The following is a 21,527-nucleotide window of genomic DNA, read 5'->3' as shown; positions in this document are numbered from 1 at the left end:
TTTTTGTTATTGTAGAGTTACAGTCTTGTCCTATATGGCAGTTGTTAGTCCTCTGTGGGATCTTTGTTGTGAAGGATAGTGTTTGTTCCTTTTAACTCTTTATGTAATTGAATATATTACCGGGCAGATTCCTTAGGAACTTGTTAGAACCTTACCCAGGGTCTGAAATAGGGACACATTGGCATTACCTGACACTAATGCCTCTTAAAGGAGATTTCTTAATGGTGTTACATTTTTCCCTAAGTACCATTACATTGTCCAGACACAATGAAATAGAGCAAAAATAATTTGAAAACAATTTTTCCCCACTAAGCCATGTTGTCAGGCAAGCATTTAGAATAGCAATTCTCCATTTCTACTCTTCATTTCCATAAAACTGTAGTTAGATTAGTTTGCTGAGAAGGCATAGGACTTTGGACCAGTCATTTAAGCCCTCTAGGTCTTAATTTCCTCACCTTTAAATTAGGGAGTTGGTTTAGATGGTCCTAAGATTCCTTCAGCTCCAGAACTCTAGAATTCTATGCTAAAGTCTAGAGCACTATTTGATCAGGCAGCCTCTGTGGCTCACCAGTTTAGATAATATTTTGACACTCTTCTATTAGTCATGTCAGAACTTCTTGCAAAGTACATTTCAAATTCATGGAAGACAACTTCAAATTTGCCATGCTCTGTGGACTTCTCAACCATTACTTGGGTTATCTTTCCTCTTGTGGGATAAATCCTTATATCTCGTAAGAGAGTTCCTTTTTTTTTAAAATTTTTTCCTAGTTTAGCCCCAGGTTTTCATAAGTGGTTGAGGTTTTGAACTCTCGTGACACTTTATATGGAGCTTCCAACATGTTGAACAGTTTCCACATTCTTAGGTTATTGGTTCCCTTTAAAAATGTTACCTTCCATGATTTACTAGGAGGTAACCAGATTTCGCCCTAGTTCAAAACATGTACGACATATGATTTTGGTTTTTCTTCTCTTAAAAGCACACTGAGACGGTTAATGTTGTGATAAACTTTACTTTGGCTTGCTCACAATAGCTACTTTATGCACATCCCTCAAGACCAGGTCTAGGAAATTTACCTGTCTCATGAGTTCTTAAAGTACCAGCTGAGCACATAATCACTCATCCTAACCAATTACTTATCTCATGCTTTCCATTCTGGTAAAGAATGCTGCCCACTATGTTTGAGCAACTTAAGTTCCTAATTGTTAAGTACCTGGTATAATTTTTCAAGCTTTCCCAATTTTCATGGTTAGATCATATAACATTTCTACCTACAGAAATACTTTCTTTATATGGGAAGACTTTTACCACATTGCATTTCATCATTCTCCAAGTAAAATGTCTACCTATCCCCCTGTATCCTATAAGTCTGACACTGGGAAGGGAGAGAGTAGATGGGAAAAATGAGAAAACAAATCCTCTCAGTCACCCTAGGCTATGGAGACCTGACTGAAAGCTAGGAGTTGATCTTGGGTCAACCAAGATCACATATGTGTTGTTACATTTCCAATCCACTTCTTTTTCTCCTGTGACTTACAAAGTTTATTCAGTTTGTGCTTAATTTTCAATCTTAATTCTTTAACAGAAGACATTAATTATCTTACCTGAATTCCAACATCGGTGATTTTATAACACTCAGATAGAGAGAGTTCCTTTAATTTTTTATGTCTGGAAAGTATCATCAAACTCTAAAAATATTTAATATAAAGGTCATTTTGTGATTATAATTTAATATAGAAGGTATATTTTATATAACAACCATTTATGCAAACTAAAAAAATTTCACTTCTGTCTTACATTTCTTTACACTTAACAAATCATAAAACCACTTTGGTTAGGCAACATCATTAAATAAAACTTTCAGGTAGTCTCTAACGTTTTGCAAAAAGTGTTACAGAATCTCAGAGCCAGAAAACTCTTTATCTTGCCACCTGTTTCCAGGTAAATGTTATCTGGATCAACATAAACAAATCTTAAAGACCTTTAAACTTACAACTTTATTTTGAAGACACTTCATGTGGCTAATGAACTTATGAGTCAATAAATTTCTTATTTATGCCTAACCTAAAAATCTATACATCTTTAGCTCATTTTATGATGTTTAATTGCTTGAAGAGAGAGGGAACATATTTTTGTATAAAGGCCTATAGATAGATAATCATTCATCAATAGCTCACTTCTTTCTCAGTTTAAAAGCTTTGTTTCTTTTTATTAAAAAAAAAAAAGATTGCACATTTCAGCTGTTTAAATTTTTTTATATGCGGTTTTCTGTCCCATTTCTTACTACTTTCCCCCTAAACTGGTATAACAGTCAGATAAGGAACTGACTAATGTGCCTTATAGATGCCACCCTCCTGTTTTGCATTCAGGATCACATTACTTTTATAATTTCAGAAGATCTGCTTCGTAGACTAGGAGGATAGAGCAGTTTCTTCTCATCCTATGGTCCCAGAGCTGGCTGGCAAGGAAAATACCAGAAATGGTATATGGATTTGTCCTTTTTATGTTTTATTTGCAGGACTGGTTTACATTTTATTGATCTTAAATACAATATTTGACCATAATTGAAAATGGGTTATGCAAATATATCCCATGTTTTCCCCTGATGCACATATTAGACCCTTTCATTTTAAAAAAAAAAAAAAAAATCCAAATCAGGGAAAAAAGTGCTTGAAATTCCTCCTAATTGAAGCCACTGTTTAAACTGCAATTTCTCATTTCCTTTAACGGTTCTGTATACCACTCAAAAATAAAATCACTCTGTTTGTTCTTTTAATTTTATTGTAAATCTGGATTCTTTCGCTAGGAACACATATTTTCTACGTCCTTGCTTCAAAACAAAGAATGACCGAACCCTGTGGAGCCATCACATGTGGTCTGGGTTCCAGATGTGGATGCTATTTTATTCATTGGAATTTAGATATTCCCTCAATAGAAGTCAAATTGTTTGAACAAAAATATCAAGTAAGAGATGCAAGGTTTGTCTCTTTGCCCTATACTTGATAGTAGCTGAGTACATTTTATTATCCTGTGGGGAATTTGTCCTATGAAACTATCTCTGAAGTTTTCACCTTTTTTTTTTTTTTACTTTTATCTAGCCAAGTTAGAATTTTTTAAGATGAGCTGGAAATGAAGTACACTTGCTAAGTATGACATTTAAGCCTATAGTATCTTTACCACTTGATTCAAAATCACTAAAAATTAATTAACATTAAAATAAAATGCTGTTTCATCACTATAATTGTTCATTAAAATGTGTCCCTCAAAATTGAATTAATTAACATCATTAGCCATTAGGTAAATGCAAATTAAAACCACAATAGATACCACTACATGCCTACTAGGATGACTATACTTAAAAAGACAGATAATAAAAAGTGTTGGTGAGATTGTAAAGAAATTAGAACCCTCATTCACTGCTGATGAGAATGTCCAGTCACTTTGGATAATAGTCTGTCAGTTCTTCAAAAAGTTAAAAATAGAGTTACCACGTGACCCAGCGATTCCACTCCTAGGAATACAGTGAGAGAAATGAAAACCTATGTCAACACAAAAACTTATACTCGAACATTCCTAGCAGCACTATTTATAGTAGAAAAAAAGTGAAACAAGCCAAATGTCCATCAACTGGTGAAAGGATAAGTAAAATGTGTTATATTCATACAATGGAATATTATTTGGCAATAAAAAAGTACTGATGCGTACTACTATATAGAAGAACATTTAAAACATTGTGCTGAGTAAACGAAGCTAAACCCAAAGGCCATCTTTTGTATGATTCCACTTATCTGAAAAGGCCAGGATAGGCAAATATTTAGAAATAGAAAGTAGATTAGTGGTTGTCTAGGGTCGGCTGGAGGGTGGGTCAGGGATGGGGAGTGACTGCTTACGGGAAGGAGGTTTTTTTTTGGAGTGATGAAAATGTTCTGGAATTGGAATGTGGTGATGGTTACACAACTCCATCAATTATACTAAAAACCAGTGAAGTGTACACTTTGAATTGGTGAGTTTATACTATGTGAATTATATCTCAATAAACATGTTTGTGAAAATTGAATTGATTGATGTAATAATTGAATAACTAAATACAAATTATTTTATTTCCTACAGCATCCTTCAGTCCAAGATGAATACAGAAGTTGCTCAGCCCTGGATGGCCAATCTATTAGCAAGACAGGAAGCAAGAGATGTCATCATATTCATGTGCTGGACAAGTTATCATAAGGCCTTGCTGCTGTAAGTAAGCACAACTTTGTAACTGAGCAGCAACAAATCTAAGCTAGCTGGAGGAAACAAGGCCTCCACTGAGAACCGCCTCGTGCTTGTTATGGGAGGCCAGCTTCTCTGAACAAGTAAAATACACGATTCCAGTCAACAGGATTCATTTTTTAATGGCTTTTTGACTCATAATCTTTTCAGATTAATGACCTACAGAATATCAGAGCCAGCTAGGTAAAATGTTCTACTTGGCACCATGGGGTTCATAAATGCTCTGGATTAGAAGGTGTTCTGTAAAACAAGTGATGGTTCCAAATTTTTAAAGACTTTCTTTATACCTTTAGAAAATCTTAAATCTCAAGTCTGGGCATAATTCATTCATTCTTAATTCATTGTTCATTTAATAAATATTTATGTAGCCTGTATTATATTGGTCAGGCTGGGATAGAAACTGGGAGTATGAATGTCAATGAGGTGCAGCATTTGCTTCCAAGGAGCCCACAGTCTAGCATGGAAGACAGACATGTACAATGCATCATTACAACCCAGTGAAAGGTAAATACTGTGCACAGTGGTGGTACCAAAGAGGGATGATGAGGCCAGCTACTGTGGATTAGAGAAGACCGCATGGAGGAGAGTCATGTGTGGAAAAGAGTAAGTTGCCAAGAAAACTATAGAGGGAAGGACATTCTAGGCAGAAGGAACAGAATGTGCAAAAGCATTAAGGTATGAAACAGTATGGCATGTGTAGGGAACTACACAGCATGGCATGAATAGATTTATAACGGGTTTTTTAAAAATTAGCTGAAGAGCTACCTCAAGAATTTCTCTTAAAGAGGAAACTGTGGAGTTTTGTTTTTGTTTTTTTATTTGCTTAATACCTTGGTAAGTACTTGGGATACAAGTACTTGGGTTGGCTGATGTCAAGCTTTTACTTCTGGGAGGCATGGAAAGAGGAGAGTGAGAAAACGAGACAGAACCAGGGAAGAAAGAGGAACCAACAAGATGGAGTGACTGGGCCTCGTTGGGGCAAAGGGCAGGTGGATGCTTACTTTTCAGGGAAGTTGTAGCATCCTGAAAATGTAAATACTCCTTCATCTCCTTCAAAAGTCAGCCAAACTCATGAATGCTTTGCAGGAAAGGTTTTGGTTTTATTTCCCAAAGTGTAAGAAGGGGCTAAATTGTAATCAGGTGAAGCAGAGGAAAGCAGCTGGTGTGGTAGCCTGGAAAAGTCACCAGGACTGCAGGAGGTAACTAAAATTAATATAGTTATAAGGAATATAAGTAAATATTTGAAGAATCGAGTAACGTATGAGAATGCAAGGCCCAGGAATTCACAAGAATCCTGGGGAGCACTTTGCTCCTTCACAGGCCATGGAATTGAGGGACCTGGATCTGAGGGGCCCGGAAGTCCCTAGAAATTGTTTTATATTATAGCTCTGGTATCAGGTCCATTGAAGGGAGTGTCAAGACATAAGACTCAAAAGAAGCAGGCACCAAGTCACAATAGTCTTGTACATTATTCTAAGGAATTTGGACTTCATCCAACACAACAGAGTTAAATAAAACTTTCCCTCTCCAGGGAGTATGAGTTGGTACATAAGTGACCATAATGCAAAAAAGACCAAAGATGTGTTTCATGAGAGATATAGGGACCACAGAGCAGGGAGTGATTGCTTCCACTTGGAGGAAGAGATGGAGGTCTTGAAGAGACTTTCATGCAGGAAAGAGAATTTGAATTAAGCCTTAAAGACTGAGTAAGATTTTGACAAGCAAAATAATAGGAACAGTGTTTCAGGCTGAGGAAACAGCATGAACAAAGACTTCATTTGGAAATGAAATGAGTTGTTTGTGAAGTAGTTCAGTTTGGGGTCACTGGGAGTAGTGGGAGGGAACACTGAACACTGCCAGGAACAGATACATGTGCACAAGACATTTGGGAGCAGACAAATCCTTGAAAACTATTCCTTTTCCCCCCAGTTTTACATCTGGAATTGTTTAGCTGATGTAGCTAGACATCAGCAATGAACTAGATACCAAGTGTTGGAATGGTTTGTTATGTGTGTACTTATTATATGGCTGAGTCATACTACTCTAGGCTTAGAATATCAACAACATAAACATAAAACATCCCTCCCTCAACTCTTTATTTTGAAAATATTCAAATCCACAGAAAAGTTCAAAGAATGGTACAATGAATATAAATTTCCCAGAAGCATTTGAAAATAAGTTTTAGATATTATGATGCTTTACCCCGAAATATTCTGTATGCATCTCCTTGGGAATAAGGACATTTTCCTATGTAGCTATATAGTATTATGATACTATATAGTATTATGTATATATAGTATTATAATACCTAAGATTAACAGTAATACCATACAATCTAATATAAAGTCAATATTCAAGTTTGTTTTTTATCCAGGACCCAGTCAGAGTTCATGCATTGCATTTGGTTGTGTTATGAGAGGTTCGGGGATTTGATCAGAGATGTAAAAGACACTTTCCACTCCAAACAAATGGACTGAAGGTATATTTTATTATATAGAGGACAGTAAAGGCGATAGTCCGCAAACAGATCCAAATAGGTCAAATAATAAGAGGGAAAAAACACCAGCTCGACTGGAAAGGGAAAACATCCACATCGGCTGAGATAGCAGCAGATCCGAATAGGTCATATAATAAGAGGGAAAAACATCAGATGGATCGGAAAGGGAAACACCAGATCGACTGAAGGGAAATGACACAAATCAACCGGAAAGAGAAACACCAGGTTGACCGAAAAGAGAACACATCAGATCAATTACTTCATATCAAAGCAATTACTTCACATCAAATCAATTACTCACAATATCCACGCCCCACTGCCGGGAGAGTCCTGTCAATCAACGCGGCTGGGCAAGGATCACACATCCTGGGCAAGGTGTCCCTTCCACAGGTGGAACTCTCACCGGGTCTCAGTCTCCAGCAGTTTATATAAGCAGTTACAGAGTTTGCAGAGCAAGCATCTAGTGTTCCCATGCACAAAATGGTTATCAGTGGCATACGTGCACTGAGCCCCTTGGCTAACGTCCCAGCCCAGTAGTTGTGTACGTGCATTGTTCTCTTTGGTTATCGTCTTAGCCAGGCACAGATGGCCAGTCCATCCCGTGCTACGACGCTCCAAGAGCCTTGAAATGTTACAACTTGCAACTCTCTCCGTGGGAGAAGGGCCAGTTCCCACTACGCAGAAAGCAGCTTTTATATTTCTTTTTGTGCTGGTGGCTGTAAGTCAATGGAGCGGCCAAACATGGCTGTACTCATGTCAAGACAGGTTGTCATGTCTCTTTAGCCTTTTTTTTCTTTAAATGTTGTCTTTCAAGACACTGACTTTTAAAGATCCCAGGCCACCCATTACATAGAATGTCCCACATTCTGGATTTGTCTGATTGCTCCTTATGATTAGATCTAGATAAACATTTTTTCAGGAATACTACCTAGGTGCTGTTGCATCCCATTAGGAGGCACATATGTCAGGTTGTCCCACTACTGGTGATGCTACTGAGTCACTTGATTCAGGTGGGGACTACCAGATCTCTTCATTAGAGGTATAGTTTTCCTTTTTATTTATTAAATAATCTGTGATGTGATTCTTTGAGACTACATGAATACTCTGTTTCCCAACAATCTTTAAGTCAGTGGTTTTAGCATTAATTGGTTAACCTTGCCTAAATCAGTTATTTCATTGGGAGTTGCAAAATGCTGATTTTTCTAATTCTATCCTTCCTTTTACATTTATTAGCTGATATTCATTTAAATGTTTTTTCTATCACCCTTTCCTTTTAAATCTGCTGAGTATTTTTGGAGGTGCTTTGAATAAAATAAGATTATTTTAGACATAACAATTAACTATCCCAATTAATTTTTTGTGTTACCTATTAACAATCTTTTAATTTTTGCAAATTCCTTTTGGGTACATTTTCAAAATGGAGTTACTGTTTTGATTGGTATGATTATGTTATTTGTTGGCATAAGATGACACACTGAGGAAAACAAAAACACCAATATTTTGCCCCATTATAAGACTGAATATTTGGTCATAATTTAATAACAAACAAACCATGTTTTATATATGAAATTTAAGTGGATGAAACCTTGTTAAACAGAGCTTAACATTCTGAAAGTAAGATTTATTCTTTAAAACTTGCACATGACTTTTCTTCTGAGACACTGTACTTTCAGAAAAAGTCTGGAAAGATGGTCTAGGCATTATGGAATATTAACATTAGAATAAAACATAATGTAATTTATCTGACAGCCACATTGTTACAAATCATCCTTGTTTATAGTATGTTTCAGTTTGGAAACTGTCAACACTTTAATACAGGCATACCAGAACAGTAAATAAGCATAAATAAACCTTGTAATCTGTCCTGCGTATGTTTAAACAAACAGTCTCTTGAAAAAAACTATATAAAATTACATAAGCTTGCATAGTTTGTCCAATTTTTAATTCATTTTTCTTGAATAGTCTGTATAAGCAGTAACTGGTGGGCTTTCAAGATTAAAATTGTAAAATCTCTCTTCCATAGTTGTAAGATAAGTCATTGTAAAGGTATGGATAAAATATGAAAATGTGACAAATGATTAACAACTACATTATTATAAGGAGTTCATACAAATTGGCAGGAGTATTGAGACCCCAATATATAAATGAGTAAAGAATCTGAAGAGAAAATTCACATAAGAAGAAATACAATTGCAATGATAAGCAAATATAGAGGAAAATTATTAATATTACTAGAATTTTTTAATGCAAATTCAAATAATGAAGTTTTAATTCCTATCTATTTTGTTGAAATTAAAACAGCCAACATTGGTGAATGAGTGTAAGGCTGCCATACTTATTTGATTGCTGATGACAATAAAAATTGCTACAATCTATTGGGAAAGCAAGTGGCCAAAACAACAACAAAATGTCCTGTTCAAAAGAAGGTAAAAACTGAGGGAGAAAAAGATTTATAAAAAGTTTAGGGCAGAAACTCTACAGACCAGGAGACACTGGAATGATATATTCAAAATACTGAAAGATTAAAAACTGTCAACCAAGAATACTCTATCCAGCAAAGTTATCTTTCAAATATGAAGGAGACATAAAGCCTTTCCCAGATAAACAAAAGCTGAAGGAGTTCATCACCACTAGACCCACGTTACAAGAAATTTTGTAAAGAGCTCTCTTACCTGAAACAAAAAGGCAAAGGTATACAAAGCTTTTAGTAAGGTGATAGACAGATAGATAGAATGAGAAAATTGCAACTCTATACCAGACTAGATTAGTAAACACCTAATTATAACATAAAGGCTAAAGGGAAAGAAAGCATTAAAAGTTACTATAACCACTTCAATTTGGTAACAAACTCACAATACAGAAAGGGATAATTTGTGACAATAAAAACATAGAAGGGGAAGAGGAAAAGGATGGAACCTGCATGGCAAATGAAGATGCTATCAGCAGAAAAAGCACTATCTCATCTATGAGATCTTTATACAAATCTCATGGTAACCACAAAAAAAAAAATTCAGAGCAAAATCATGAAACATAAAAAAAGAGGAAACTAAGAAACACATCACAGAAAACCACCAAACTGAGATGGCAAACAGAAACACAAGGAAAATGAAACAATGGAAATATAGAACAACCAGAAAACAAGAGATAAAATGGTAGTATTAAGCCCTCATATATCAGTAATCACTCTAAATGTAAATGAATTGAATCTCCAATCAAAAGACACAGAGTGGCTGGATGGATTAAAAAACAAGACCCAACAATATGCTGCCTCCAGGGAACACATGTCAGCTCTAAAGACAAAGATAGGCTCAGAGTGAAGGACTGGAAGATGATACTCAAAGCAAATGGCAACCAAAAGAAAGCAAGTGTTGCGATACTTATATCAGACAAAGCAGACTTCAAAATGAAAAAGACAATGAGAGACAAAGAGGGGCAGTATATAATGATAAAAGGGACATTCCACCAAGAGCACATAACACTTATGAATATATATGCACCTAACACAAGAGCACCAAAGTTTATAAAGCAACTATTAACAGACCTAAATGAAGAAATTGACGGCAACACAATAATAGTAGGGGACTTCAACACTCCACTTAACATCAATGGACAGATCAGACAGAAAGTCAACAAGGAAACAGTGGCCTTAAATGAAACAATAGACCAGATGGACTTAATAGATATATATAGAACATTCCATCCAAAAGAAGCAGCATGCACATTCTTCTCAAGTGCACGTGGAATGTTCTCAACGACAGACCATATGTTGGGAAACAAAACAAGTCTCAATAAATTTAAGAAGATTGAAATCATATCAAGCATCTTTTCTGACCACAGTGGTATGAAACTAGAAATCAACTACAAGAAAAGTACTGGAAGTACTTCCAGTACTTCCAACTACTGGAAAAGTCACAAATATATGGAGAATAAACAACATGCTACTGAACATCTATTGGATCAATGAAGAAATCAAAGGAGAAATCAAAAAACACCTGGAGACAAATGAAAATGAAAACACAACATACCAAAATCTATGGGATGCAGCAAAAGTGGTACTAAGAGGGAAGTTATGGCAATACAGGCCTACCTCAAGAAACAAGAAAAAATCTTAAATAAACAATCTAATACTACACCTAACAGAATTAGAAAAAGAACCAATGAACCCCAAAGTCAGTAGAAGGAAGGAAATAATAAAAATCAGAGCAGAAATAAATGAAATAGAGACTAAAAAGACAGATCAATAGAAAAGATCAATGAAACTAAGAGCTGGTTCTATGAAAAGATAAACAAAATTGACAAACCCTTAGCTAGACTCACTAAGAAAAAAAAAGAGAAGGCTCAAATAAGTAAAATCCAAAATGAAAGAGGAGAAATTACAATGGACCACAGAAATACAAAGGATACTAAGAGACTACTATGAAAATCTATATGCCAACAAATTGGGTAACCTAGAAGAAATGGATAAATCCTTAGAATCATACAATCCCCCAAAACTGAATCAAGAAGAAATAGAGAACCTGAATAGACCATTCACTAGTAAAGAGATTGAAACAATAATCAAAAACCTTCCAAAAACAAAAGTCCAGGACCAGATGGCTTCCCTGGTGAATTCTACCAAACATTCAAAGAAGATTTAACCTATCCTTCTCAAACTCTTCCAAAAAAACTGAAAAGGACAGGATGCTTCCTAATTCATTTTACAAGGCCAACATTACCCTGATACCAAAACCAAACAAGGACAACACAAAAACGGAAAATTACAGGCAAATATCACTGATGAACATAGATGCAAAAATCCTCAACAAATATTAGCAAATCAAATACAACAATACATTAAAAGGATCATACACCTACACATATAGGGATGGAGGGATGGTTCAAAATCTGCAAATCAATCAGTGTGATACACCACATTAACAAAATGAAGAATAAAAATCACATGATCATCTCAATAGATGCAGAGAAAGCATTCGACAAGATTCAATACCCTTTTATGATAAAAACTCTCAATAAAATGGGTACAGAAGGAAAGTACTTCAAAATAATAAGGCCGTATATGAGAAACCCCTAGCTAACATCATACTCAACAATGAAAAACTGAAAGCTATCCCTCTAGGAACAGGAACAAGACAAGAAATGCCCATTCTCACCACTCTTATTCAACATAGTATTGGAAGTCTTAGCCAGAGCAATTAGGCAAGAAAAAGAAATAAAAGACATCCAAGTTGAAAAGGAAGAAGTAAAACTGTCACTATTTGTGGATGACATGATTTTATATGTAGAAACCCTAAAGAATCCACCAAAAAACTATTCAGAAATAATTAACGAATACAGTAAAGTTACAGGGTACAAAATCAACATACAAAAATTAGTTACATTTCTATACACTAACAATGAAATAGCAGAAAGAAAAATCAAGAATACAATCCCATTTATAATTGCAACAAAAAGAATAAAATATCTAGGAATTAACCAAAGAGGTGAAATATCTGTATACTGAAAACTATGACATTGTTGAAAGAAATTGAAGAAGACATAAAGAAATGGAAAGATATTCTGTGCTTATGGATTGGAAGAATTAACATAGTTAAAATGTCCATATTACCTAAAGCAATCTACAGATTCAGTGCAATCCCAATCAGAATTCCAATGACATTTTTCACAAAAATAGAACACAGAATCCTAAAATTATATGGAATAACAAAAGACCCTGAATAGCCAAAGTAATACTGAGAAAAAAGAACAAAGCTGGAAGTATCACAATCCCTGATTTCAAAATATACTACAAAGCTACAAAGCTATAGTAATCAAAATACCATCGTACTGGCAGAAAAACAGACACACAGATCAATGGAACAGAATTGAGAGCTCAGAAATAAACCCACACATCTACGGACAGCTAATTTTTGACAAAGGAGCCAAGAACATATAATGGAGAAAGAAAAGTCTCTTCAATAAATGGTGTTGGGAAAACCAGATAGCTGCGTGCAAAAGAATGAAAGTAGACCATTATCTTACACCACACACAAAAAATTAACTCACAATGGATTAAAGACTTAAATGTAAGACCTGAAACCATAAAAATTCTAGAAGAAAACATAGGTAGTATGCTCTTCAACATCCATCTTAGCAGTATCTTTTTGAATATGTCTGCTCAGGCAAGGGAAACAAAAGAAAAATTTTAACAAATGGGACTACATCAAACCAAAAAGCTTCTGCACAGCAAAGGAAATTATCAACAAAACAAAAATATAGCCTACCAATTGGGAGAAAATATTTGCAAATCATACATCTGATAAGGGGTTAATCTCCAAAATATATAAAGAACTCACACAATTCAACAACAAAAAAACAAACAACCTAATTAAAAAATGGGCAAAGGATCTGAACAGACATTTTACCAAAGAAGACATACAGATGGCAAACAGGCACAAGAAAAGATATTCAACATCACTAATTATTAGGGAAATGCAAATCAAAACTACAATGAGATATTACCTCATGCCCATCAGAATGGCTGTTATTAAAAAGACAAGAAATAACAAGTGTTGGAGAGGATGTGGAGAAAAGGGAACCCTCATACACTGCTGGTGAGAAGGTAAACTTCTGCAGCCACTATGGAAAACAGTACGGAAATTCCTTGAAAAATTAAGACTAGAACTACCATATGATCCAGCTATTCCACTTCTGGATGTGTATCCAAAGAACAGGAAAACACTAAGTCAAAAGGATATTTGCACCCCTCTGTTCATCACAGCATTATTCACAATAGCCAAGAATTGGAAACAACCTAAGTGGCCATAAATGGATGAATGGATAAAGAAGATGTGGTATATATATACAATGGAATACTACTCAGCTATAAAAAAGATGAAATCTTGCCTTTTGTGACAACATAGATGGACCCTGAAGGTATTATGCTAAGCACAATAAGTCAGACAGAGAAAGACAATTACTGTATGATTTTATTCATATGTGGAAGATAAATAAACAAACACATAGATATGGAGAACAGATTGGTGGTTACCCAAGGGGAAGAGGGTGGGGGGAGGGCAAAAGGGGCAAAGGGGCACATGTGTGGTGAAAACGATGCAGTCTATACAGAAGTTGAAATATAATGATGTACACCTGAAATTTGTATAATGTTATAAACCAATGTTACCTCAATAAAAAAATAATAATTTTTAAAAATTATATCACCAAAATAAATTGAGAAATGCAGAAAAAACAAAAAGTTTAGGGCAGTCTGCTTGTCTTATTCCTGTTTTTACAATCAAACCTAGATTTGCTGCCTTAAATGTAGTAGAAACTAGATAAATATGTATAAAAGAAAGAAGAAAAGAATGAATGAATAAATGAATGCAATTTCTCAATGTTTGTGAAAAATAATTTAGAATAACTGGAGAAAAATCAATACATGAATCCTTATTAAGTCTTTTTGTATATCAACAAGGAATTATATAAAATATTAACACCATGCTTTAATTCCTTTACACAGACCCGCAACAGTTCTGGGCAGTTTCCTGTCTGTTCCAAACTATAATAGCACAAAAGCACAAATATTCAAGCAAAATATTAAGCTATGAATGTTAACATGCACAAGTATATAGACAGATGAACAATTTTGTTTTACAAAAATGGATAGATACTTCTCTATCGTCATAATACTTGGTTCACCTGTGAAGTCTGAGCTTTCTGACAGTCGTCTTCTTTTTCAAACACCACCTCCCTCGGTTCCCATGACGCACTCTGAACTCTTCCTCACCTACTTCTCTGGATGTTCATTTTCAGTGTCTTTTGTGGATTCATCTTCCAAATTCCCCCAATAAGTACTGGTGTTTCCTGGAGCTTTGAACTTGACCTTTTTCTCCTTCTGTCTCTCATCCATGGTTTCAACCACTTCAACTATCTCTAGATCTAGTCCAGATCTCTCTCCTGACCTCCAGATCTTGTTTACTGATTGATAATTAGACACCTGAATGTGCCATAAGCACCTCAAACTCAGCACTGTTACTTTCAGAGGACTAGTATTCAAATTGGAAACCACAAAGTTTCAATGGGTTCTTCCTACTCGCTCCTTCTGCGAGCTTCAGTGAGGAATCTGGTTAAAGGTGAACGGCTCATGATGGATTTATCTTTGATTTATGTACATTGCTCCTTCCTCTGCATTTTACAACTTCTATGACCCTTTATACAATTTAAGATATTTGATATTTGAATATAGGCTATTAGAAAACATATTCTATGAAATAAGATGGAATGGGGTACCCAAGAGTCTAGGATGACTGGGAACTCTGACGTAATTATTGAGGATTTAGATCATGGAAAATCTAAAAAGAACAAAAGGTCCCTGACAGTCAGCAAACATAAAAAGCCTTCTTTCTTGCTGCTTGTTTTTTTTGCTGAGGAAGACTGGTCCTGAGCTAATATCTGTGACCATCTTCCTCCACTTTATGTGGGATGCCGCCACGGCATGGACTAACAAGCGGTGCATCGGTGCGCGCCCGGGATCCAAACCTGGGCCACCAGCAGTGGAGCACGCGCACTTAACTGCTATGCCACGGGGCCGGCCCCCTCTTGCTGCTTTTTTTGAAGATAAAATGGGGTGTAAGTTGTTGCAATAGAAGGGATAGAATTGTTGGGCAGGGGTGGTTGAAAATCCTTGCATAAATTTTCTGCTTTCAATAATGCTTGAATTGGAATGTACCTAATTTCTATGATTTTTTGCCAGACATACTGAGGAACAAAACAAAACAAAAATGAAAATTCCAAAAGTCAAATAGGTGTCTGTCTTCTTTTTGTCACCCAGGACCAAAGGGGCCCCATAGTGTAGAGAGATGTCTCCTGGTACTAGAATTAAATGTATCTAAAATGGAATCAGCATCTTGTCTCCAAGTCCTAATCCCTCTCTTAGGTTCTTTTCCTGGTTAATGGTACCACCATGTCCACAATTTACCAAATACAAACTTGGGCATTATCTATGTCTTCTCCTCTCCCCATATCCAGCTGATCAATCACCAAGCCCTACCTATATACCTCCTAAATATCTCTCGTACGTGTCCCTCTGCCACCACTATCAAAGCTTCATTATTTTTAGTTGTCATTGCAATAGCTCACCCTTTCTTAAACAGGTCTTTCTTACTGTTATGTTTCTGTACACAAATCTGTATGAAGCCTTCTACTCAGAGTTCTTCAGTGGCTCCCATTGCATATAGCATATAGTCTGAATTGCTTTGCGGGGCACTCAAGGCCATTCACATTCTGCCCTCCACCTCTTTCTCCAGCCTTATCTCCTGCCATATCCCCTATCTTCTCAGACCATGCTCTGACAATACAAAGTCACCTCTGGATCCCCCAACACATAACCCTCTCTCATATCTCCATGCCTTCCCACTGGCTTCTTCCCTCACTGAGAATGTCCTTCTCTCCTGTACCTCACAAACACTGAAGCTTTCAGCTGCACCTCAGAACTGAAAAGCCTCACCTGACTCCTCCATAGAGACATTAGCACTCACTTTCCAATGCATCCATGCTGCCAAGATGCAGTGCACATGTCTCCATCACAGAAAATGCACCTCATTATGTCATAATTTGAATAAATCATTGCTAAGATGTATGGAGTGCTTACCATGTGCCAAGCACTGTGTTAAGCAGTTCACATTCATTATCTTATTTAATCCTCACTGTTTTAAAGAAAGGGAAATGAAGGCACAGAGAGGTTAAGTAACTTGCCCAAGGTCTCATAGTGTGGTGGCACTAGCCGGGATGCAAACCCACACTCTGTATTCATGCCTCTAGTAACTTTTTAGCTATGTAGTATTGTTACTCTTGTTGTGTTTTGCCACTAGACTGTACCTTGAGACCAGGACTATGTCTGTAAATTTAGCACTCCCACAACCTAGCATAGTGTTTGACACATAGTTGACAATGAATCAATATTCGTTAATGAATGAGTAGTCTATTTATAAAATTTATCTGTTCTCATGGACCCAGTTCTCTCTTATCTTGCTGGCACACTCTCAGAATTCTTGGATGGAATCTATTTTTCTTTGTGTAAATCAGTGTTTACATTTTGTATGTTTCTTTCTGAAAGATTTGCTCTGTTTGGTGCTGCCTACCACATTCTTTTAGGAATAAAGAACAAAACTTATACTTGGAAATATGTTTTATCTCAATTAAGACATCCTTTTTCTAAAATCACTGATTATCTTGTACAATGTCCTTGAAAATGTATCTTAACCTCACAAGTCATCTTCCCTTTTATACTTTGGTTAGCAATTACAATTTTATAAAAATAATTTATCTTTTATTCTCAATTATTTTTATTTCTACTTAATTGTTAGTATGAATTTTGGAATCATTTCTTTTTAAAATGTGTCAACCTCTCTGACCTAATTTACTGAGCTACAAATCTAAGGAAAGCAGGCTTCGGTCAACACACAGAAATAGATCCTCCATATTTTTACGGAGGGAAGGGAAAACAGCATCTCTGTTACCTGGAAATAAAGCAACTTGCCTTGAGACTGCTTGCCTCCTACCTGGTGGAGGTAGAGAGGAGGGTTATGCTATCAAAGATTCTCCTTGAGGGAAGTGACAAGCTCAAGTTGGTCACTTCTTTTTGCACTGTTTTTAGTAGGCATTTTGCTGGAAACAGGAGATAATTGACCATAATCCCTGTGAGGAAAACCACTATCACTAGTGATGGGATCAGCAGATTCATATAAGGCCACTGGCTGGGGAGAAGGGCCTGGAAAGGACTAAGAAGAGGTCCAGCTCTATATGAGAAACTACAGTAGGGTGGACTTTTTATTATGTGCTTTTTGAAAACCTAAGGCAAATCCATTTGTCTCTGAGTTACCCTGCTTCCTTTTAACTCCCATTCTTTGTGTTTCTTGAATCCCAAGTGGTTTCCTGCTTTAGAGGTTTTGCTTCACTGAACCTCAGGCTTTATTCATGTGTGTGTTCCATGCAGATGGGTGGTCTCTTGAAAGTGTATCATCAGATTAAGACATGCAGCTGTAAACACTCCCACTCTGGCTCAGAGAATAGCTGAGAAAATGTTGGATTCAAAGAAGGCTTAAGTGTTTGGTTGAGGGGAAGGAAATGGTAGCAGACCCATTCATTCACTCACTCACTGACTCAGTGATCAGATATTTTAGGTGCCTTTTATGTACTAGGCATTATGCTGGGCATCCCAAAGATGGGATGATCCAGGCTTTGCCCTCAAGAATCTTACATTGCTGTAGGGAGACAGGCATGGAACAAATATTAAAATATAATGAAATGATTGCTTTAGTGGAGGCATTATAAAGTATAGTGGAAACACAAGACAGGGAGATCCTAAGACTGCCCAGGAATTCTAGGAGAGCTTCACAGAGCTGAAACTTGAGGGATAAGCAAGAATTTACTAGGTGGACAAGAGGAGAGGATATCTCAGACAGAGGGAATAACTTGCAAAGATGGGAAGGCAAGGAGAGCATGACATGTTTGAGGAGCTATAGCAGAGTAAGTTCTGTTTCTCTGATGCTGAAGACGAAAGGTGGGAGTCAGCTGGAAGTGAGGCTGTAGAGGTAGGCAGGGGCCACCTCAGGAAGAGCTGAGATCCACACTAGATTGTTTAGACTTTATCCTGTAAGCAGTGTGGGGCTCCTGAAGAAATCTGAGCAAGGGAGTGATAGGCTCAGATTTGCATGCTGGAAGATCACACTGCAGCAGAGTGGAGAACAGATTTGAGGACAGTAATACTTAAGGCCGGAGAGAAATAGTAAGGAGAAATAGTGCTGGAACTAAGACAGTGGCAGCAGCGATGGAAAGGAGACAGGGGGACATTTATAAGAGATATTTAGACCACACCAGTGATTGTTAAAGTTCTCACATTGTCTTCTTTCTATTTTAGTATATTATTTTGTCATGGATTTTTTTTTTTGGCTAGAAATATCAAATTAAATGAACTTATATATGATTAAAATTAACATGGAAACCACACGCCACTATTCAATTAGGATTTTTTTTTGGCAGTTCAATTTGAAAATAATTTGTGTGCTACCAATAATTTAAGAGCCATTATTACTGTGAGGCCATCTAAATAGATAACACTCCTCTAGGGAACTATGCTGTAATGTGGCAGAGATAGATATAGTATGTTAAGAACCAAAGAACGCTTACTTATTTAGAAAAACACCTTGAGACATTAATGTCACCATGTAATTTATGTTTTCTTAAAGAAAGAATGGATCAATAAAATAAAATCCATTAATATTGCCTTTAAATAATCTAGATTGGGAAATGTGATTTTCTGATAATTATGGACAGCATGATCAATGTTTATTATAGAAAAAAATTGTGTCAAAAATATCTTAAAAGGCATTATTAGTTTATGCAAGATGCTTTAGCTATTGTTATGATCATCTGTGATTACTTGCTCAGCATCTACCTACCCAGGCACATGAAGAATGGGAGGAGGAGCATCCCAGGCAGAAGGTACAACGTGTGTAATGGTCCTGAGGTAGGAAAGAATTTGGTGTATTTGAGGAGCTAAATGAAGGCAGTGGTGCTAGAGGAAGGGGGATGAGGGGAGCAGGGGCGTGAGATGATATCAGAGGGGTAGGCAAGGGTCTGTTTAATTAATGGTAAATGTTCTTTCAAATGTTGGTCTTTCCCTGATTTTATTTCTCTGTTTTATTAGACACTGTTTGTTTTTCCCTCAACACCTCACTCATAACTATGCTCACCTGGTTCTCTTACAACCTTTTTCACCTTCTTTCTTTAGTCTCCTTCACGGAATCATCTTCTTCCCACTCCTTTAGTATTGGTGTTGTGTTGTGTTCTTCCTGGGTCCACCTTTTTCCTCGCTCCCCGACACTCTCTCTGAGGATCTTAGCCACGTTCGCACCTCCATGCTAATGATTTCCATATCTGAATCTCCTTTCAGGATTTCTCTCCCTTTGGCCTGAATATCCCACAGACTCTAACTCAGTCTGATGAAACTGAAATCGCCTTTCCCTTAAAACCTGTTCCTTTCCTTACATTACCTATCTTTTTTGAGGTGGAACCTCCATCCAACCAAAGCCAGATTTTTGGAATCACTCTTATCCTCCCACCCCTAACCCAGGTCCTCATCTTCCACAACTAATCAATCACCAAGTTCTTTCAGTTTTAATTCCTAAATATACTTGAATATGTTCTTTCACGATAGCCTCTGACACAGTTCAAAAACTCCTCATCTCTTTCTTTACCAAAACACCTCCCACTGGTCTCCCTGCCTCCAGTCTTTCTCCTCTCCAATCTATCCCTCAGAGAACAACCCAAATAATCTATCTAAAAATGAGAGGCTGACTATGACTGTGACTCCCTTACTAAGAACTACTTTATCATCCATTGGTTCAATTCCAAGCTCCTTGACACAGCATGAAAATTCCCCCAGTGACATCTCCTTTTCATAGTATATTCTAGTAGTCCTAGGCCACATAAAGTTCGTTGAACAAGCATACATTTGCACACTCCTGTGTTGGGCAGGCCGAGTTAGGAGATCCTTTCCTTTGCTTCCTTTATCACTATAACTGCCACACCATATTTAAATTACCCACACTTACCCTTTCCAATTGGGCTGCAGAGAACAGGTCATATTCACATTTGGTAACCCTAGAGCTCCACATTTGTTCCTTCATTCAATGAGTATTTATCAAGTGTCTACTACTCCCCAGGGTTCTGGGAAAACTGCAGTGAACAAAACAAAGTCTTCATGGCTCTCATATTCTAGTGAGGGGACTTTGGGAGATTGCCTACATAACAGGCACACAAGATCTAGTATTCATAATGAAAAATTTTGAAAATCAGGCAAATGAAAGAGGATTCTTAAACCACTGTCTAAGCATACCATTGGGAACATTGCTCTGACTCATTTTTTCTTTAAACAACAAATATGGCAGTGAGTAATGCAACTTAAGCAACAGATTGAACTGCCCTAACTGTGGATCCTGTGGTCTCTAGTAAATGGTAATTCTCCCAACTGGGGGAAAACATTTTCCCTTATAGATGGAGATATAACCTCATATTCAAACAATCCTCTAGGGTAGGAAGGGAATGAATAACATTCTATTTAATTAGATGTTAGGAAAAAGCTGTAGAAGATTAAAGATTTTTAAAGATACCTTAAGATACCATCACATTCGTAAGCCAAATCCCTCACTTACAAACCGTGTCTTTTTTACATTAGAAGAGGAAAATTGACATATTTCCTCTTTTCCTAAAATGTGCTTATTAGATAACTTCTTAAATCACTTTTACTCAGGGATGATATAATGCATTAGTCACTATTCTCTACAAAAGGACTGAGGATGATAAAATTATTATAAGAAATGTATACAGTTTGAAATAAGTGTGTTCTCCTCGTCACTTCCCCCATTTAAATTAGCTCTCTCAATTAAACATCTTTCTAGATTTCTAAATATCTGTATTTTTGCTTTTCCTTATGAATTTCTGTGATCTTCAGAACGCAATACCCCTTTACCCTCTGCAAACCGAAAAAAGCTCTTCTACCTCTGAGGAGTGAATTTCAATGATTTCCTTGCTTGTTTCCTGAGCTCTTCATGTCTCTATAAAGCTGTCTGGCAGGTAACTCAGACTAAAACATGCCCATTTTCCCAACCTGCAGCAAACCTGCTCCTCCCACTATGGAAGGGACACAGCTCAGTAAACGGCACTGCCATTTATACAGATGCTCAAGCCAAAAATCTGGCATCATCCTTGATTCCCTCCCTCTCT

General features: G+C 36.6%; 2 protein-coding genes across 2 annotated transcripts in view; one reads left to right on the top strand and one right to left on the bottom strand.

Moving 5' to 3' along the window:
- FBXL13 (F-box and leucine rich repeat protein 13) overlaps positions 1-21,527 on the bottom strand; it is a 241,386-nt gene that overhangs the window by 29,127 nt on the left and 190,732 nt on the right. Inside the window, 1 exon segment of the mRNA XM_014794454.2 lies at positions 1,603-1,686. Coding sequence (XP_014649940.2) covers positions 1,603-1,686 — 84 coding nt within the window.
- Positions 4,109-21,527, top strand: part of LRRC17 (leucine rich repeat containing 17) — an 86,294-nt gene continuing 68,875 nt past the window's right edge. The window contains exon 1 of the mRNA XM_087442085.1: positions 4,109-4,234. The gene's annotated coding sequence lies outside the window, so the exon portion shown is untranslated. The remainder of the gene's footprint in view (positions 4,235-21,527) is intronic.

This window comes from Ceratotherium simum, chromosome 1 (genome assembly GCF_057802395.1).
Source record: "Ceratotherium simum simum isolate JZ-2026a chromosome 1, ASM5780239v1, whole genome shotgun sequence".
Taxonomy (NCBI): domain Eukaryota; kingdom Metazoa; phylum Chordata; class Mammalia; order Perissodactyla; family Rhinocerotidae; genus Ceratotherium; species Ceratotherium simum.
This window is presented reverse-complemented; position numbering and strand designations above follow the sequence as displayed.